The sequence below is a fragment of the Xenopus tropicalis genome, chromosome 9, assembly GCF_000004195.4.
Source record: "Xenopus tropicalis strain Nigerian chromosome 9, UCB_Xtro_10.0, whole genome shotgun sequence".
NCBI lineage: Eukaryota > Metazoa > Chordata > Amphibia > Anura > Pipidae > Xenopus > Xenopus tropicalis.
This window is the reverse complement of record NC_030685.2, coordinates 43429925-43448789: the sequence shown is the minus strand read 5'-3', so window position 1 is coordinate 43448789 and position 18865 is coordinate 43429925. Positions and strand designations below refer to the sequence as shown.

Here is an 18865-nt window from a genome sequence, read left to right as displayed (position 1 = left end):
CTGGAGAGACCAGGGCAGTTATTACCTTATTTAGTCAGTTTGCTAGAAGTTTTGCCAATATTTTGGCGTCAGTGTTAATTAAAGGTAAATGTCTGTAAGAGGCCCTTTATAGTCTTTCCGAGGCTTAAGGATTCGTGTTATTAGGGATTCATTCATTGATTCCAGCAGGTCCACCCCCTCTAGTATGTTATTAAACAGTTGAGTAAGTATTATAATTTCTAATAGTCTGTTATAATTTCTGTGGTCTGTTGGAAAGCCATCTAACCCAGGTGTCTTCCCTTGTGGCAGGGTAGAAATTATATCTGCTATTTCTGTGGTAGTGATTGGGGAATCTAAAAGCATTCTGGCTTGGGGGTCCAGACTAGGTAGATTGACCTGCTGGAGGTACTCCGCAATTTGGCTTAATGTCTGAGTGGCTGTGGTGGAGTATAGATTGGAGTAATATGTTGCAAAACAGTGGTTGATTTCTAATGGATGTGTTACTATGTTCCCATTGTTGTCACTGCTGGGATGCCTGTCTGGGGGCTGAGGTCTCTAGACAGAAAAGATAACAGCTTCCCATTTTTGTTGATATTAACTTTTTGATATTGTAATTTTTTGTTAACCTGGGTAGTGAGGGCTAATTTCAGTGCATCTAAGCTTGTTTGCCAAACTTGTGTTGTTTTTGGTGAGGGGTTTGTACAGAACTAACTCTTGTCTGATGCTGCTTTCTCCTCCAAACACTTAATTTCTGATTGGGATTTTATGTTAAAAGCTTTAATTTGTGCAATATAAAGGTCTCTGGAGAATGCCTTAAGCGCATCCCAGACCATTTGGGGGCTAGTCGTTTCTTTGTTTTTATCTAAAAATGTGCTTTTTTTTTTAAACCAGACGCCATAGGATATCCTCCTCTTGGGGGTGTAGTTGTAATTTGAGTGAGTGTTATGGGAGAATGGTCTGAAATGCCCCTGGAAGTTTATCCGCAGCTATGGTTTGAAGCTCAATGTGTGGGGACCCCAGAGAGAGGTCTATGCGTGACATTGTGAGAGAATAGCGCCTCTCTTGGGGGTGTTTGTTTCTCCAGAGAGCTTTAAATCCCAGGTAAGTTACCCATCTTTGTAGTGGGGTTGTGACCTGGGAACTTTTTTTCATCCTATCTAGCATTTCTTGCATGACTGCATTGAAATCTCCCATGATGATTTTGCCTGCTATATGGAACAAAAGAGTGGAGTGCCAGGAACCTTCCTTCTGGGTCATTGATCACCCAAAGGAGCATGATTTTGAGATTGGAATTGACACTCCTCTCGAGTACGTAAAGAAAGTGATAGCTGTCAATATCCAGGGTTTTGAAGTTTTTTTTCCCATTGAAATGAGTCTCCTGGAGTAGTAGTATATGTGCTTTAGTTTGTTTGATGTACTTGAGGACTAGTCCCCATTTTATGGGAAACTAAGCTCTCTTACATTCCAGGAGAGGATTGTGAGTTCTGTCATGGTGGTCTTGATGGTGAGGTGCCCTTATGGATCTGTCCATCTTGGCGTGGTAAGCTTTGTATGATGGGTACTTGTCCTGGGGTGCAGAAGAATGCTCCTTTGTTGCTGAGATACTGAGGAGAGTGGTTGTAAGGGTGGCCGTGCCAGGGATTAACCGGTGTGTTAGGGGTCAGATCTGAAACAGGATTTTGTCCCTCCCTACCGGCCCTAACTTTGGCAGGTCTGATTCCCCGAACTTTGTGAACTTACAGTAGCATGGTGGGTAGAACCATCTGGTCTGCCGTATCAGTTCCTTGGTTCTAAACTTGGTAGTGTATAAGGTTGTGGCATGATGGGGTGGGTATTCCGCCGTTGGGCTTCGGTAGTTTAGCAGTGTTGCCGGTGGTTGGGCCCTACGAGTGTTGGTGCTTATTGGGCTTCTTTCTGTATGTCATTTGGTCTTTGACGTCATGGCGATCCAGGAGGAAGTGGATGGTTTATGCTGGCTTCCAGCCATTGTATGGTGTTCTCTAGAGCAGTGCTGTCCAACTTCTGCGGTGCTGAGGGCTGGAATTTCTCTCATATACATGGTGGAGGGCTGCTAATGGAAGCCAGTTTTGACCACTGCCCCTTTAAACCACACCCACTTCAAACCACACCCATTTTATCACAATGGTGGTAGTGCAGCAAAAACCAAAATGCTTCGTCCTCACTCACACCATCATTCATATGTGAAAGAATTATATTATGTTATATTATGACGTACCCTTAAATCCATATGCCTCCTCCTCCCCTGTGGAAGCAACCCCCAGCATATAATTACACACCTTAGGGACCATTTCATCGCTATTTCTAACTGCTAACAAACTCCCAAAACAAACCCCTGCCAGGTTCACCTCCCACAGGCAGCATAGGGTAGGCAGAGTATGGTACACACAGGCAGCACTCTGCCTGCCCTATGCTGCCTGTGTGTGCCATACGCTGCCTGCCCTATGCTGCCTGTGTGTGCCATACGCTGCCTGCCCTATGATGCCTGTGTGTGCCATACTCAGCCCTACCCTGCCTGTGTGTGCCATGCTCTGCCAGCCTTATGCTGCCTGTGTGTGCCATGCTCTGACTGCCCTACCCTACCTGTGTGTGCCATACCCTCCCTGCCCTATGCTGCCTGTGTGTGCCATACTCTGCCTGACCTACCCTGCCTGCGTGTGCCATATCCTCCCTGACCTATGCTGCCTGTGTGTGCCATACCCTTCCTGCTCTATGCTGCCTATGTGCCATACTCAGCCTACCCTATGCTGTCTACACACAGGCAGCATAGGCCAGGCAGTACATACAATGTCTGAGGTGTGAACAGGAGAACAATATGGGTGATTACAGCCTGAACCTGAGGTGTAAACACTGCAGAGATTAGAAGGTGTGAACAGTACAGGGGATTACATTTTTTACACAATACAGGGGGATTACAGCTTTAATCTGAGGTGAGAACCATGCATGGGGCCAGTTAAGCTCAGTACTGATACCATTTAAATCTTACACAAAGTTAAGCCATCAAAGCAGCCAGACAGGTGGGGGGCCACACAGAGGGGGGTCAGCGGGTCGCCAGTTTGACAGCACTGCTCTAGAGTATTGAAAAAGTGGGTTTTGCCCTCTGACGATTTTCAGGCGAGCTGGAAATGCCATGGATTTGAGAGTTGTAGTTGTCTGAGTTTTTTTTTTTTAATTGTTTTTATTGAGTTTTATTTAACATAGAAAGGAAAGAGAAAAAGAAAGAAGAAGGAAAAGAGTAAGAAGAGGAAAATAGAACAATATGTCACATTGTATATTACAGTTAGTCTGGATAATGATATCTTTGTATAGAAGATCAGTACAGGCGTTCAATTCTTGTACATTTCCTCGTTATAGAAATGAAATGCCTTTGCATAGACAAAAGTATACACAACTGTACATTGTTACTAACAGATATATGAACTCAAAAAGTATACTTACCTTAAGACATAATTGACACAATGATATCAGCAGCCCAGTCCTTCCTTGCCCCTGTCCTTCCTGGGTATTACATGTTTGAACAATACAGGGGTTTACAGCCTGAATCTGAGGTGGGAATCATGCATGCCAGTTAATCTAAGTACTTATACCATTTAAAGCTTACACAAAGGCACAGTCACAGCAGCCAGCCAGGCGGGGATATGATTACAAACAGACATCCAGGCCATTTGTAGTAAAGGCTCACTCTAAGAGAGCACAAAGCACATCCTGGGCTCTGTAAAACATGGCAATAGCAGAACAAATCTGTCAAGCAGCCACCTTGGTGTCATCAAATACTTTTATTAAGTTCAACAAGTTAAATGTTTATACATGCCAACTAAGCGTGTTTGGTCGGAAAACTCTACAGGATGTGACAATGCACAGTATCCTTCAGTTATACCCACCCTGATTATACGGGACAGCTTTTGGATGTCCCTATACGCCTGCACTGGCAGGAGGGCTTCTAGAGAAAAGGAGATTTTGTAATCACCGGAAACTCCTTTTCTCGTAAGCCCGAACTGAAGTCCCACCCATACGGGCACCAAAACCTCTTCCCGCTATCTCTTCTATCTTTTGTTTGGCCTTCCTTCTATCTGTTCAGTTAAGCTTTAGTTCTCCTTTAATGTGACTGCAACTTTCCCAGTAACTTGGGCAACAATTAAACATGAATGCATCATAGTAAATAACTGCCACTTAAAATTTAAATATTACTGTACATTACAGTGCCTTTACTTATATTTTGATGGGATTTATGGCCTAGGTAATATGTGATACTTACTATAGGGTTGATTCACTAAAGTGCAATAAAACAAGCGCTATTTATAGCATGCGTTAAAAATTTTATTGTGTCTTATTTTTCGCGTCTTAACGCATGATTCACTAAAAGGATACTTGGGTTAATTTAGACGCGATGCTGTTTGCATTATTTAAGTCGCGAAGACTATTTTCTTGCGGTATTTGACGCAACCCGCGCTAATTAACACGTGCGCTACTTATAGCGCACACGCCATATTAGCCATACAAACCATTACTTTCGGAAAACTACTGTTCTGAAAATGACCATTTCCCTGCAAACTGGCGGCTACATCTAGGGCCAACACATACTTGAATAAATCACACAGCAAAGTCCATATTGTGTTGCCAAAAGCTCATGATCTGTACTTTTCTATAATTACCGCCTGCCCCAAGTAGGTGTTAATTTTCGCATAGACTAATGCAATATTTAGCGCATTTAACGCTTCTTATGTATTTGAGAATCATGCTTTACTATTCTTTTCATTCGCTAATTAACGCAAAGTGTTAAAATAATGCATTCGGTTGTGCACTATTTAATGCACGCGATATGCGACTTAACACATGCGATAATACTTAAGCGAATCGCGCAGTTTTTTTGTGCCAATTTTAACGCAAAAAAGCATGCAATAACGCTTATCGCACTTTAGTGAATCAACCCTTATGTACTATCTAATGTTTTAGTAAAGTGTTATTTATATGTTGCTGGGGTTAAGTGTTAAGTGCTGCTGGTGGGATTTCTGTTTTTACATTTGTGTTTTCTGCACAAGTTTTAATTAATCAAGAAACCCCTATTTCTGTTATGTTAGCTATGTATGAGTATCATTGTTAATTCATAGCTAGGGACATATAAACATGAAATAGCTTTTAAGGGTTACTACCAAAATATAATTCAGCCATAATTAACAATTATAAAATTCGTGTACAGATTATAATCTGTAAATAGTTAGTAAATTATTGACGAGATATAAATTGGTATTGAATTGCTGGAACTCCACATTCAACTGTAGGATTGTAGAAAAGAACAGGATTAATTCCACAACTGTCAAAAAAGGACTGGTCAGTAGAAGAATGTTGCATTGAAAAATTTCAGTCTACTGTTGCTTGTGTTACATAGGGGCTGATCACTAAAGGTCGATAAAATGAGCGTTATTTATAGCATGCATTAAAATTTTTATTGCTTCCTATTTTTTGCGACTTAACATGCGATTTACTAAAAGGACAGGCGTAAAAATTTAGACGCAATGCTATTTGCGTTATTTAACTCACAACATCACTAGAAAGTGCATTCCACAACCTCACTGCATTCACCATGAAAAACCACCTATGCTGCTTCAAATGAAAGTTACGTTCTTCTAATCTAAAGAAGTGGCTTCTGGTGCACTAATCAAGTTTTCTTCCCTTGAGTTAAAGTGATACTGACACGAAAAAACGACTTTTCAAATTATGAATCTACATAAAAAGTTACCTATAGGTCATGTTGATCTTTTTTCACTGTTGGGGCTGGTTTTGTAAGTAATTGTTGCTTGAGGTTCCTAAACCTAAACCTGACTGTCCCTTCTCAGCCTGTCAGTTATAGCTTCTAATTCTAATGCACAAATATGGCAGCCCCCTCATAGAAGAACTTGGGGGATCAGATAAGGAATGGAAAAGCATCAGCAAATACTTTTACGGCAAAATTATAAAGCTCATGCAAAGACAATGTTATGATAGATGTAAAAAAAGGTTTCATTTCTGGTGTCAGTATCTCTTTAATGCCCTTTTTTATGCAAGACAAAACTTTATTTGCTGTTGTAGCCACTGAATGACATTGTCTGGAAATAGACAACTTGTTACCTACAAAAATCCCCACATCCTTCTTAATTAAGGATACCCCCAACACAGTGTGTAACTCACATTTTTATTTGTTTTACCAAAGTGCATAACTTTTCAATATTGAACTTAATTTTCCATTTTGCTGCCCACTTTTTCCAATCTTCACTCTGCAAAGTGGCAGAATCCTACATTGAACTTTTAGGGGCAGATTTAGCAAAATGTGAGTTTAGAGCTTACAACATAAAAACTCACCCATGTTCTATTTATTCCTATGGGATTTTTAGAAGTGTATTTATCAATGGGTGAAAGTGAGAGTTCACCATTTGATAAATTTGCTCCTAAAAATCCCATAGGAATGAATAGAACATGGGTGAGTTTTTATGTTTTTAGCTCAAAAATCACATTTTGATAAATCTGCTCCTTAGTATCATCTGCACAAATAGAAACAGTACCTTCAATTACTACTTCCAGGTAATTTATTAACAAGTTAAAAAGCAAAAGACGAAGGACTGACCCCTACAGTACTCCACTAACAACACTGGTCCAATTAGAATATGTTCCGTTTACCACCACTCTTTGTAATCTATCCTTTAGCCAGTTGACTATCTGAGTACAAATAATATATTTCAAGCCAATATCTTTTAATTTTATCATTAACTTTCTGTAGAGGTACTGTTTTAAATTATTTCGCAAAGTCCAAGTAGATCACATCCACTGCCATCCCAGAGTCGAGGTTCCTGCTCATCTTCTCATAAAAGGCAATTATATTAGTCTGGCATGATCTGTTAAGCATAAAACCATGCTGGCACACACTTATAGTACAGGTATGGGACCTGTTGTCCAGAATGCTCGGGACCTGGGGTTTTCCGGATAAGGGATCTTTCTGTAATTTGAATCTCCATTACTTAAGTCTGCTAAAAATCATTTAAATATTAAATAAACCTAATAGGCTTGTTTTGCTTCCAATAAGAATTAATTATACCCTAGTGGGGATCAAGTAGAAGGTTCTGTTTTATTATTGCAGAGAAAAAGGAAATCATTTTTAAAAATTTGAATTGTTTGCTTATAATGGAGTCTACGGGAGATGGTTTTTCTGTAATTCGGAACCTCCTGGATAACGGGTTTCCGGATAAGGGATCCCATACCTATATTTTGATTTGCAATGTATTAACCCCTTATTACTCCTTTCAAAAGATTCCCTATTACTGATGTCAAGATGCCTGTAGTCTCTTGGCACCATCACCAGACCTCAATGAATCCTGAAAAATTAAGTGAAGAAGTTTGGCAATCACATCCGGCACCGGACCTTTGTTTACCTTTACATGTAGAACTGCGTCTATTAAAGGACATGTAAAGCCTACATTTGCCTACAATGTATATCAGTTGGGCACGTCTCCCCCACCCAAATGGCATCATTTGTACTGCATATATCCTTTCCGCTTGCCAGCACCGTAAAAGTGCCTACTTACAAACCAATGGTTGTAGGTGTTGCCTGTAGTCGTTAAATTAAGCAGATTTTTCCTTTTCTTCAGATTCCAATAAAAATATAAAAACCCAAATTGTGTAACAGTTTAATATATAAAATCATTAAACAAACTGCACTCACATTTAGTCCAGTGAGATCAGTCACATAAAATGCACCAGTTTGCAAGGCTACGGTCCCATTCCAGAGGAGGATCCTTCCAGTGTGTAATCTACCCTCGTGGCTCTGCCTGCACTTGTGATATCACTCTCTCCTCAGAGGCGTGCAAAAGCCTCGACAATAGCACTTGACAGATCAAACCTGATGAAAATTTTGTCCCAATGAAAGTGTAACCCAAGCGTTAACAAATTCAGAAATGTTCATATTCTTTGTGCAAATTATGATTTTTTTTTTTTCATGGAAATTTACCGAAAACCATGAAAAACCAAACCAAAACCAAAATTTCCACATACATTCAGAAATGTTCTATAATTTAGAAAAAATATGAATATATCTTAAAATTGTTTATTAAATAGGCCTCTAGGTGTTAACTTTAGTGGCTGCCTACACACCAATATTATATCTAAAATAAAATACATTTATTGGTTCAAGAATAACATTTTAAATGGTAGAGTGAATTATTTGCTATGTAAACAGTGTAATTCAGAAATAAAAAGTATACCATAAAAATCATGACAGTATCCCTTAAAGCAGCATTTTAAAGATATTCCATTTTACTTCTGTGTTTTATCCTGCAAAAAGCCTTACCCAGTTAATATATTGCAGAGATGCCTTTATACTGGAAAAGTTACACATCTACAAGTTAGTGTTTTTTTTACTTATTTCCTTATAGAGTTGCCTCTAACATAAGGGTCATCAAAGAGGACCATGTTATGATCACTGTTCCCTATATGCTCCCCCATGCAAATGCTAGAGATGAGTTCAGTATTATTGGTTCTTACCAGGTTGAAAGAGAATCGTTGTAGTAGTTGTCATTTAGCATATTTACAATCCTGCTAGATTTTTCTGACTTGGTCACACAACTACTCCAGTCAGTGTCTGGATAATTGAAGTCCCTCATAATTATAACATAATTATAATTATAAGTTGTGAGGCCTTCTCCATTTGTAATAGTAGCCGGGCTTCATATTTCTAATTTATACAGGGTGGTACAGGTATAGGACCTGTTATCCAGAATGCTCGGGACCTGGGGCTTTCCGGATAAGGGATCTTTCTTTAATTTGGATCTCCATACCTTAAGTATACTAAAAAATAATTTAATAATATTTTAAACCCAATAGAATTGTTTTGCCTCCAATAAGGATTAATTATATCTTAGTTATGATCATAAAAATCAATAAAATACCGTATATACTCAAGTATAAGCCAATCCGAATATAAGCCAAGGTACCTAATTTTACCTAAGAAAACTGGAAAAACTTATTGACTCGAGTATAAGCCTTGGGTGGGAAATGCAGCAGCTACTGCTAAGTTTCAGTAATCAAATAAATAATAAAAGGACACTCAGCGTGACCTCCTGTGAACTCTTCATAAATATATCATGTTGGCAGCTGCAGATTAGGGAAAGGTGATTAGGGAAAGGTGGATGGAGGACCCTTTGCCCCCCCTTAACCCTTGCCTTGAAGAGCACTGTTGATAACTTCAGGGAAAGAACAATGCTACAGCAGCAGACAAAAGCAAGTTTGGGAAGGGTAACGAAGCTGTCATACTAATAATGGGTGTCCTGAGAGTGCTAAATGTACTAATGTGGCCACATCATCTATCATACCCCATTTCATAAACAGACAAAGTTCAGTGTGTTTACTTTTATTGAACAACCGCCAATTTTTATCCTTTTCAGTATCGTGTTGATATAAAAAAGATTTTAAAAAACTTATAATAAAAAAGACCTTCAGCTGGGTGCCATTAGATGAACAGTCAGCAGTTTGGCCTTTTAATCACCCAGCCCTCTTTTAACCCTTCTTCGTTGCCGCAACAACAACCCCCCCCCCCCCCGTGGGGGGACGTGCGCGCAGAGAGCAGCTATCTGATAGGGGACAAGATGCTGATAAAGACTGAGCTGGAACTGGTATTTTACTTAACTACTATTTACTAACCAGAAATTCTTAGCCAATGTGTGTCCATTAATATTAGCAAGGATCAGCATGATGTCAGAGATTTTCCATGAGGTTCAGTAAGTTCAGTAAGCTCTTTAAAATCTTTTTTTATATCAACAAGATACTGAAAAGGATGAAAATTGGTGGTTGTTCAATAAAAGTAAACACACTGAACTTTGTCTGTTTATGAAATGGGGTTTGATAGATGATGTGGTAAATCTATGCATATTGGACATCAAACTGTTCAGTAGACCTCTGGTGTTCCTATTTGGGGTGATTTGCCATTATACACAAGAAATTGTGTGAGATAAATGCGGTAAACTTCAACATTTTTAGGCAATTTTTCTGAAATAAAAACCACTAACTTTAGGAAAGCTTTGCAGATTGGTACTTTGGTGTAGAAAGGACTCTTTACCCATGTTGGATTTGTCAGAATGTGTACTTTCCAAAAATAAATGGTTTTCTGAGTTTCTTTATAGTTTGGGGGGAGTTAAAGCACATAATACGCTGACAGGGGGCTCTGTGTGCAAAAGCTGGGTTGGCAGGCGAGAAATCCATATGCGCTATTTTCATGTTGGGGTCAGTACATACCACAGACTTTGGTATATCTACAGTGGAGGAAATAATTATTTGACCCCTCACTGATTTTGTAAGTTTGTCCAATGACAAAGAAATGAAAAGTCTCAGAACAGTATCATTTCAATGGTAGGTTTATTTTAACAGTGGCAGATAGCACATCAAAAGGAAAATCGAAAAAATAACTTTAAATAAAAGATAGCAACTTATTTGCATTTCATTGAGTGAAATAAGTTTTTGAACCCCTACCAACCATTAAGAGTTCTGGCTCCCACAGAGTGGTTAGACACTTCTACTCAATTAGTCAACCTCATTAAGGACACCTGTCTTAACTAGTCACCTGTATAAAAGACACCTGTCCACAGAATCAATCAATCAAGCAGACTCCAAACTCTCCAACATGGGAAAGACCAAAGAGCTGTCCAAGGATGTCAGAGACAAAATTGTAGACCTGCACAAGGCTGGAATGGGCTACAAAACCATTAGCAAGAAGCTGGGAGAGAAGGTGACAACTGTTGGTGCGATTGTTCGAAAATGGAAGGAGCACAAAATGACCATCAATCGACCTCGCTCTGGGGCTCCACGCAAGATCTCACCTCGTGGGGTGTCAATGATTCTGAGAAAGGTGAAAAAGCATCCTAGAACTACACGGGAGGAGTTAGTTAATGACCTCAAATTAGCAGGGACCACAGTCACCAAGAAAACCATTGGAAACACATTACACCGCAATGGATTAAAATCCTGCAGGGCTCGCAAGGTCCCCCTGCTCAAGAAGGCACATGTGCAGGCCCGTCTGAAGTTTGCCAATGAACACCTGAATGATTCTGTGAGTGACTGGGAGAAGGTGCTGTGGTCTGATGAGACCAAAATAGAGCTCTTTGGCATTAACTCAACTCGCTGTGTTTGGAGGAAGAAAAATGCTGCCTATGACCCCCAAAACACCGTCCCCACCGTCAAGCATGGGGGTGGAAACATTTTGCTTTGGGGGTGTTTTTCTGCTAAGGGCACAGAACAACTTATTCGCATTAACGGTAAAATGGACGGAGCCATGTATCGTGAAATCCTGAACGACAACCTCCTTCCCTCTGCCAGGAAACTGAAAATGGGTCGTGGGTGGGTGTTCCAGCACGACAATGACCCAAAACATACAGCAAAGGCAACAAAGGAGTGGCTCAAGAAGAAGCACATTAAGGTCATGGAGTGGCCTAGTCAGTCTCCGGACCTTAATCCAATAGAAAACCTATGGAGGGAGCTCAAGCTCAGAGTTGCACAGAGACAGCCTCGAAACCTTAGGGATTTAGAGATGATCTGCAAAGAATAGTGGACCAACATTCCTCCTAAAATGTGCGCAAACTTGGTCATCAATTTCAAGAAACGTTTGACCTCTGTGCTTGCAAACAAGGGTTTTTCCACTAAGTATTAAGTCTTTTTTTGTTAGAGGGTTCAAAAAATTATTTCACTCAATGAAATGCAAATCAGTTGCTATCTTTTATTTAAAGTTATTTTTTCGATTTTCCTTTTGATGTGCTATCTGCCACTGTTAAAATAAACCTACCATTGAAATGATACTGTTCTGAGACTTTTCATTTCTTTGTCATTGGACAAACTTACAAAATCAGTGAGGGGTCAAATAATTATTTCCTCCACTGTATGCATATTGGGCATCAAACTGTTCATTAGACCTTAGGTGTTCCTATTTGGGGTGATTTGCCTTTGTACGCAAGAAATTGTGTGAGATAAATGCGGCAAACTTCAACATTTTTAGGCGATTTTCTGAAATATCATAAAAATCGGCAAACTTAGGAAAGCTTTGCGGCTTGGTACTTTGGAGTAGAAAGACATGGGCACCCATTATAGATTCAGGGAAAGTGTACTTTCCAAAAATATATGGCTTTCTGGGGTGAGCGTACTTTTTTGTAGCATTATCCCACATAAAGGATGTAAATATGTTGATTTTCTGAAATGACACATCATATGGGGGTATGTTCCCATTGGGGCCCCTACATGCCACATATTTAGGTAAACCTATACATATTGGGCATCAAACTGTTCAGTGGACCCCTTGCATTTAAATTCAGGGTTTTTTATCTTGGTACCTCATGCTATGTGGGAGATAAGATGCTGCAAATTTGAAGCTTTGAGCGGATTTTTAGAAATGTCATCAAAATTGCTAACTTTAGAAATGCTTTGTGGCTTGGTACTTTGGAGTAGAAAGACATGGGTACCCATTTTAGATTAAGGGGAATGTGTACTTTCCAAAAATATATGACTTTCTGGGGTGAGCATACTTTTTACTAACTTTATCCCACATATAATGATGTAAATGTGTTGATTTTGCAGGAGCTGAAATGACAGAAATGATAGATCATATGGGGGTATGTTCACATTAGGGCCCCTACATGCCACATACTTAGGTAAACCTATACGTATTGGGCATCAAACTGTTCAGTGGACCTCTGGAGTTCAAATTTAGGGTGTTTTATCTTGGTACCTAATGCTATGTGGGAGATAAGGTACTGGAAGCTTTGAAGGGATTTTTGGAAATTTCATCAAAATTGCCAGATTTAGGAAATCTTTGCAGCTTTGTACTTTGGAGTAGATAGACATGGGTACCCATTTTGAATTCAGGGCAATGTGTACTTTCCGAAAATTTGACTTTCTGGGATGAGTGTACTTTTTACTAGCTTTATCCCACATATAATGATGTAAATGTGTTGATTTTGCAGGAAATGATAGATCATATGAGGGTATGTTCACATTGGGGCACCTACATGCCACATACTTGGTTAAACCTATACATATTGGGCATCAAACTGTTCAGTGGACCCCTGGCATTCATATTTAGGGTGTTTTTTTGGTTACTTTATGAACTGTAGGAGATAAGATAATATAGACTGGAAGCTTTGAAGCGATTTTTTAAAAACTTCACAAATTTTGATAAAAACCTATAACTTTAGGAAAGCATTGTGACTTGATAGTTTGGAGTAGACAGACAATTGTGCCTATTCTGGATTCCCCAGAATCTGTTCTTTCCAGAAATGTGTAATTTTCTGGGATAAACCTTTGGCCTTGAAATCTAAAGTATGCAACTTTGTGAAGCAGTGCTTTGGAAATTTGGTAGTGTACTGCTGGGAGTTTTTGACCTATACAAGTGAGAAATCTCCATAAAACTATATATATTTGGTATTGGCACGTTCAGGAGATATGGGATTTTCCAAATCAGTTGTATTTTTATGCATAAAATAATTTTTGTTTCTGGTATGTGTTTATATTATGAAAAATATGATTTTTTTTAAAAACATTTTTTAGACATTTAGAAGCCTATATCTTTTTACAAAAATTGGAATTAGACCAAAATTCTACCATATTTTGAAAGCTTAGTTTATCCTAAAAAAAATATATATATTGTTTTCCTGGGTAAACTAAAAGTCCCCCCGAGGAAAGGCCCCTAAAGTGAAACAGTGCAAAATGTTCAAAAACTGTCTGGCAGTAGAAGTTCCGCTTTGTCTAAAACGGCTGTCTAAAATCTTGAAATTTCACATGGGGCTAGCCTTATTCTGTATATCACAGGGTGCCACAGCCATGCAACCTGTGCTCTGATAAACTTCAGTCACACTTTACTGCTGAGCTGCAAGTTGGAGTGATATCACCCCCTCCCAGTAGCCGATCAGCAGAACAGTGGAAAGGTAGCAAGATAGCAGCTCCCAGTAGATCTCAAAATAGCACTCAATAGTAAGAAATCCAAGTCCACCTTTGGACTTCTCCAGTAACATCGGAGTAGGTTACCTGAAAGCAGTTCTAATGTGTAGCGCTGACTCTTTCTGAAAGCTCAGACTCGTACTGAGATGGCTGCCTACACACCAAAATTAGTTAAATACATTTGTTGGTACAAGAATACAATTTAAAATAGTAAAATTAATTATTTGTTATGTAAACAGTGTAATTTAGAAATAAAAAGTACATAAAAATTATTACAGTATTCCGTTAAGATTTATTTGCTACAATATCACCTGCCATAATAACATTAGTGTGTTTTACTGCACATTTTGTTAAGTTGGTTAAGAAATGATGTTAAAGGACATGTAAAGCCTACATTTGCATACAAAGTATATCAGTTGGGCATGTCTCCCCCTCCCAAATGGCATTATTTGTAATGCATATATCTTGCCAGCACCATCACATTTTCTTAAAGCAAATAGTAGCTTTCACCAGGTGGCCATTTTTCCTCTGATACATAATCATGTACATTTAAATCTGCAAACAGCATACACACACACACACAGACCTTTATTCGGCATACATTTCATCAAGAATACAGGCTCACACAGGCACAAACAGCTAGAAGCTGAGTTTTTATGGGAACCAGCAATGCCATCTCTTTACTGGCTGCTAGACTGGGGGGCGTGTTTAGTAATCTCAGGTTAGAACAACTGAGCATGCCAACAGCCAAAGCAAATTCCTGAGGGAGGGGGCCGAGTGATTAAGGGGATGTTGCAGCCTTACTATTAACCCCTGGTCAACCAGTGTGGCAGGTATTGAAAGATTTCAAAGAGGCTGTTCACTGATTAAATTTTTGTGTGTGGGGTTTACATGTCCTTTAAGTGCATTATGTTGAATTTATGTTGCAATGCCTTTGCAGGTTTACCACTATTGCTAAAAGTTTACAGCAAGTGCGCCAACAGCTAAAGAAGTTAGAGGAACTAGAACAAAAGCTTACATATGACGGTGACCCCATTACATGTAACAAGCAAGCCCTCCAAGAACGGACACAAAGTCTATTTAAGCAGCTCTTACAAAGGTACTTTTACTGTCTATACAGACAGATGAATTTAGACTTATACATTTGATATGGTCTCACTACACAGTGCTTACATGTACTTGTATAAAGAACTATCATATCAGCTTTACCTAAACATAGAAGACCATGAGAAAACTTTGGTTTGCTGATTGTGTATGAAAATTTAACATCTTCTATTGGCTATTCTATTTTGTTCTCCTTATCTTCTTTTGTTTATAATGCAGCTCATTTGTGGTTGAACGACAGCCTTGCATGCCTACGCATCCTCAGAGACCATTGGTTTTAAAGACTGGAGTCCAGTTTACTGTGAAGCTGAGGTAATGTTAAACAATTATATGTCTGCCTATGTGTGGCATGTGAACAAGAAAGCATGTATATGTATAAGTGATATGCTTCTCAGTCCAAGCCACAAAGTATGTAACACCTTTAATGATGGAACTACCAGTTCGGAGACCATAATTTTTACGAAATTATAAGAATGCCAAATTTTTATATGTGACTGCCCAACCAGCAATAATTGTTTACAAATATAAAATGAATATATATATATATATATATATATATATATATATATATATAGTAGAAAGAGTGCCGCACACACAGGGACTTGATACAAAAGAAAACGTGGTTTTATTGAAAAAATTCCAACGTTTCGAGCACAATCTGTGCTCTTCCTCAGGGACAAACCAACGGTGAGGAAGAGCACAGATTGTGCTCGAAACGTTGGAATTTTTTCAATAAAACCACTTTTTCTTTTGTATCAAGTCCCTGTGTGTGCGGCACTCTTTCTACTATATTTTTGTTTTTTGACCTGCACCAAGGGCATTTGGACTTGTATAGGGTGTGCTCCTCCCTGTATATATATATATATATATATATACACTGTATATACTCAAGTATAAGCCTAGTTTTTCAGCACCCAAAATGTGCTGAAAAAGTTACCCTCGGCTTATACTTGAGTCGGGTGCCATGTGTCCCTCCAGACTAGTACCCTCTGTCCTTTGTGTGCAAATTAGGCCACCCGCCACCAGACCCTCCAGTGCCCTGGCCCGCTCCCAGTTGCAATACTTATTTCCCCTTACGTGTCTTCTGGGATCGGGACTGCCGCCAGTTGGCCAATGTGCAATAGCATGGGGTAGTACTCATATTGTTTTTGTTGACCCTGTTCTCCACTTACAGAGCTAGTTTACTGTTTTTCTTTGAAATAAATGTTTAAAAACATACACCCCACTGATGCCTCAATTAATGTAATTTTATTGGTATTTATTTTGATTATTGAAACTTAGCTGCTGCATTTCCCACCCTAGGCTTATACTCGAGTCAATAAGTTTTTCCAGTTTTCTTAGGTAAAATTAGGTACCTCGGCTTATATTCGGATATAATATAGCAATAAATATTCCATGGCCGGCACACCCTTAAAATTTCTCAATTTTATTTAAGACATATTAGGGCTGATTCACTAAAGTGCATTAATTTTTATCGCACGCTTTTTTGCGTTAAAATAGCCAGGAAATTAACGCGCAATTCACTACAGTATTACCGCGTGTGTTAAGTCACACATCGGATGCGTTAAATTTCACGCTACCGCATGCGGTAATTTTAAAGCATGTGTTAATTTGCGCGCTGAAATAACACTAACGCATGATTCACACTTAGACGCGCTAAATATCGCATTAGTCTATGCGAAAATTAACACCTACTTGAGGCAGGCAGTAATTATAGTTCAGGTGATGAGCTTTTGGCAATAAAATATGGACTTTGCAGTGTTATTTATTCAAGTATGTGTTGGCCCTAGAGTGATGCAGCCTCCAGTTTGCAGGGAAATGGTCATTTTCAGTACAGTAATTTTCCGCAAGTATTGGCATGTATGGCTAACATGGCGGCGACTATAAGCGGTGCGTTGATTAGTGCACGTTCTGTCAAATACCGCACGAAAATAGTCTTTGAGACTAAAATAACACAAGCAGTTATCGCGCGTAAATTAACGCAAGTATGCTTTTAGTGAATCGTGCATTAAGACGCGGAAAATTAGACGTGATAAAAATTTTAACGCATGCTATAAATAAATAACGCACTTTAGTGAATCAGCCCTATTGTTTTAAAAGAATCCGACGTTTCAGTCCTCAATAGGACCTTTCTCAACGTTGAGAAAGGTCCTATTGAGGACCGAAATGTCGGATTCTTTTAAAACAATGGAGCTTATTCACTAAAGTGCGATAAAACGTGCGCTATTTATAGCGTGCGGTATAAATGTTATCGCGTCAAAATTTTCGCGACTTATCGCACGATTCACTATAACCACATTTGCGCTAATTGCAATACTGCATGCAATATTTTTGTATCGGTAAATAATGTGTGCGGTATTTTTTGCATGCACGCTAATTATCGCAAGTGCTAATTGTCGCGACATTACGCACGCAGCAATCAGTAGCATAAAACTGGCGATATTTTGCCCTGGGAGAGCACAGAGTGCTAGAAAGGTGCTGTATAAATGTTTATTTGCAAAAAAAAAACCCAAAAAACAATAAAAATATAAGTAACAAAAATAGAAGAAGTGCTAGCGATAATAAAATAGGGGGGGGGCATTTAAGAATATTTAGCCAAATACTTAGGGGTCCGTTTGCTAAAGTGGCTTAAATTAAGTGGGAGATTTTAGACAAATATGGCAAATAAGTTATGGGCACTTTATTAAACGGGGACAAATATAATATTGCAATTATTCTGGCAACAAAACATTTGATTGGCAGCAATCACACTCGCCAGAAAATACGCTACGTACTGATTAACGCAAGCTTTACTATTCAACAAAATGGCCTAAAGACAAAATTGTTGGCAGAATATTTGCAAAAATTTAAACCATATAGCATATTGATGCTGTTACTGATAAATGTAGGAGTGTAGGAGAAACTACATAAAAGTATAGAATACCATATCAAGGAAGGCAAAATAATCAGACATTACCCAGTTCAAAAGTAGAAAACTAAAAACTTTTATTTTTAACAATAAAATCTTAAAATTTAGAGAAAAAAATAGGAAAAATAAAACTTAGGGCTTGCTGCCCTTGAGTTCTCTTATGTCCCTCCGCAGCTCAGCCATGTCCCCCCGGAGCTGGGCCAACTTGGCCTTGATAGTGTCCAGGTCCTCCTGCATTGACCGGAGTGTGGGGTCAGTCCACCCAGGTGTTGTTTGGGTCCCCACATCTCCGATGTGATGGTCCCTCGTCGGCAGGAGAACCTCGGGGGAGAACTCAAGGGCCTGGGGGGAAACTGGGGGAGGAATGAAGGGGGGGAGTGTCTGGGGCCTGCGGTGTGTCCGGGGCGTCAGGGGACTCTGGGGCCTCTTCCGCCTCTGGTGGCGCTGGGGCCTGGCCGGGTGCTGGGGCCTCGGGGGCCTCTGGAGCCTGGTGGGCCTCGGGGGCCTCTGGAGCCTGGTGTGCTTGGGGTTGGGCCTGGGGATGAGGCGCTACGTCCAGCTGAAGTTCTTTGAGATAGTATTGCAAGATGTTATTTTGTGTAATATATTATACATATATATATATATATATATATACATTCATACACCATCATAAATAACAGGGCCCCTCACAACAACATTTTTTGGGTCCCCCTCCTCCCACGCCCCCACTGGCCCCTCCCCCTGTGAACCCTCACATCAATACAAAGGACACACAGACATTGTTAGCCAGGGCCCCCTAAAACATTTGTGGCCCTTCCCCAAATGACTCATACTGTGGGCCGCTCCCTGCTGCTTCCCCCCTGCTTTAAACTCATTTATGCATATATATTTGAAAATAGATGTGCAAAAGTCTTTCTAGAAGCCGGCACTCACGTT

General features: G+C 39.5%; 1 protein-coding gene across 3 annotated transcripts in view; it reads left to right on the top strand.

The window, feature by feature from the left end:
- Window positions 1–18865, top strand: part of stat1 (signal transducer and activator of transcription 1) — a 221586-nt gene that overhangs the window by 86017 nt on the left and 116704 nt on the right. For all 3 annotated transcript variants that reach the window (XM_012970596.3, XM_018097153.2, NM_001079467.1), the window contains 2 exon segments: window positions 14876–15034; window positions 15259–15351. In XM_012970596.3, coding sequence (XP_012826050.2) covers window positions 14876–15034; window positions 15259–15351 — 252 coding nt within the window.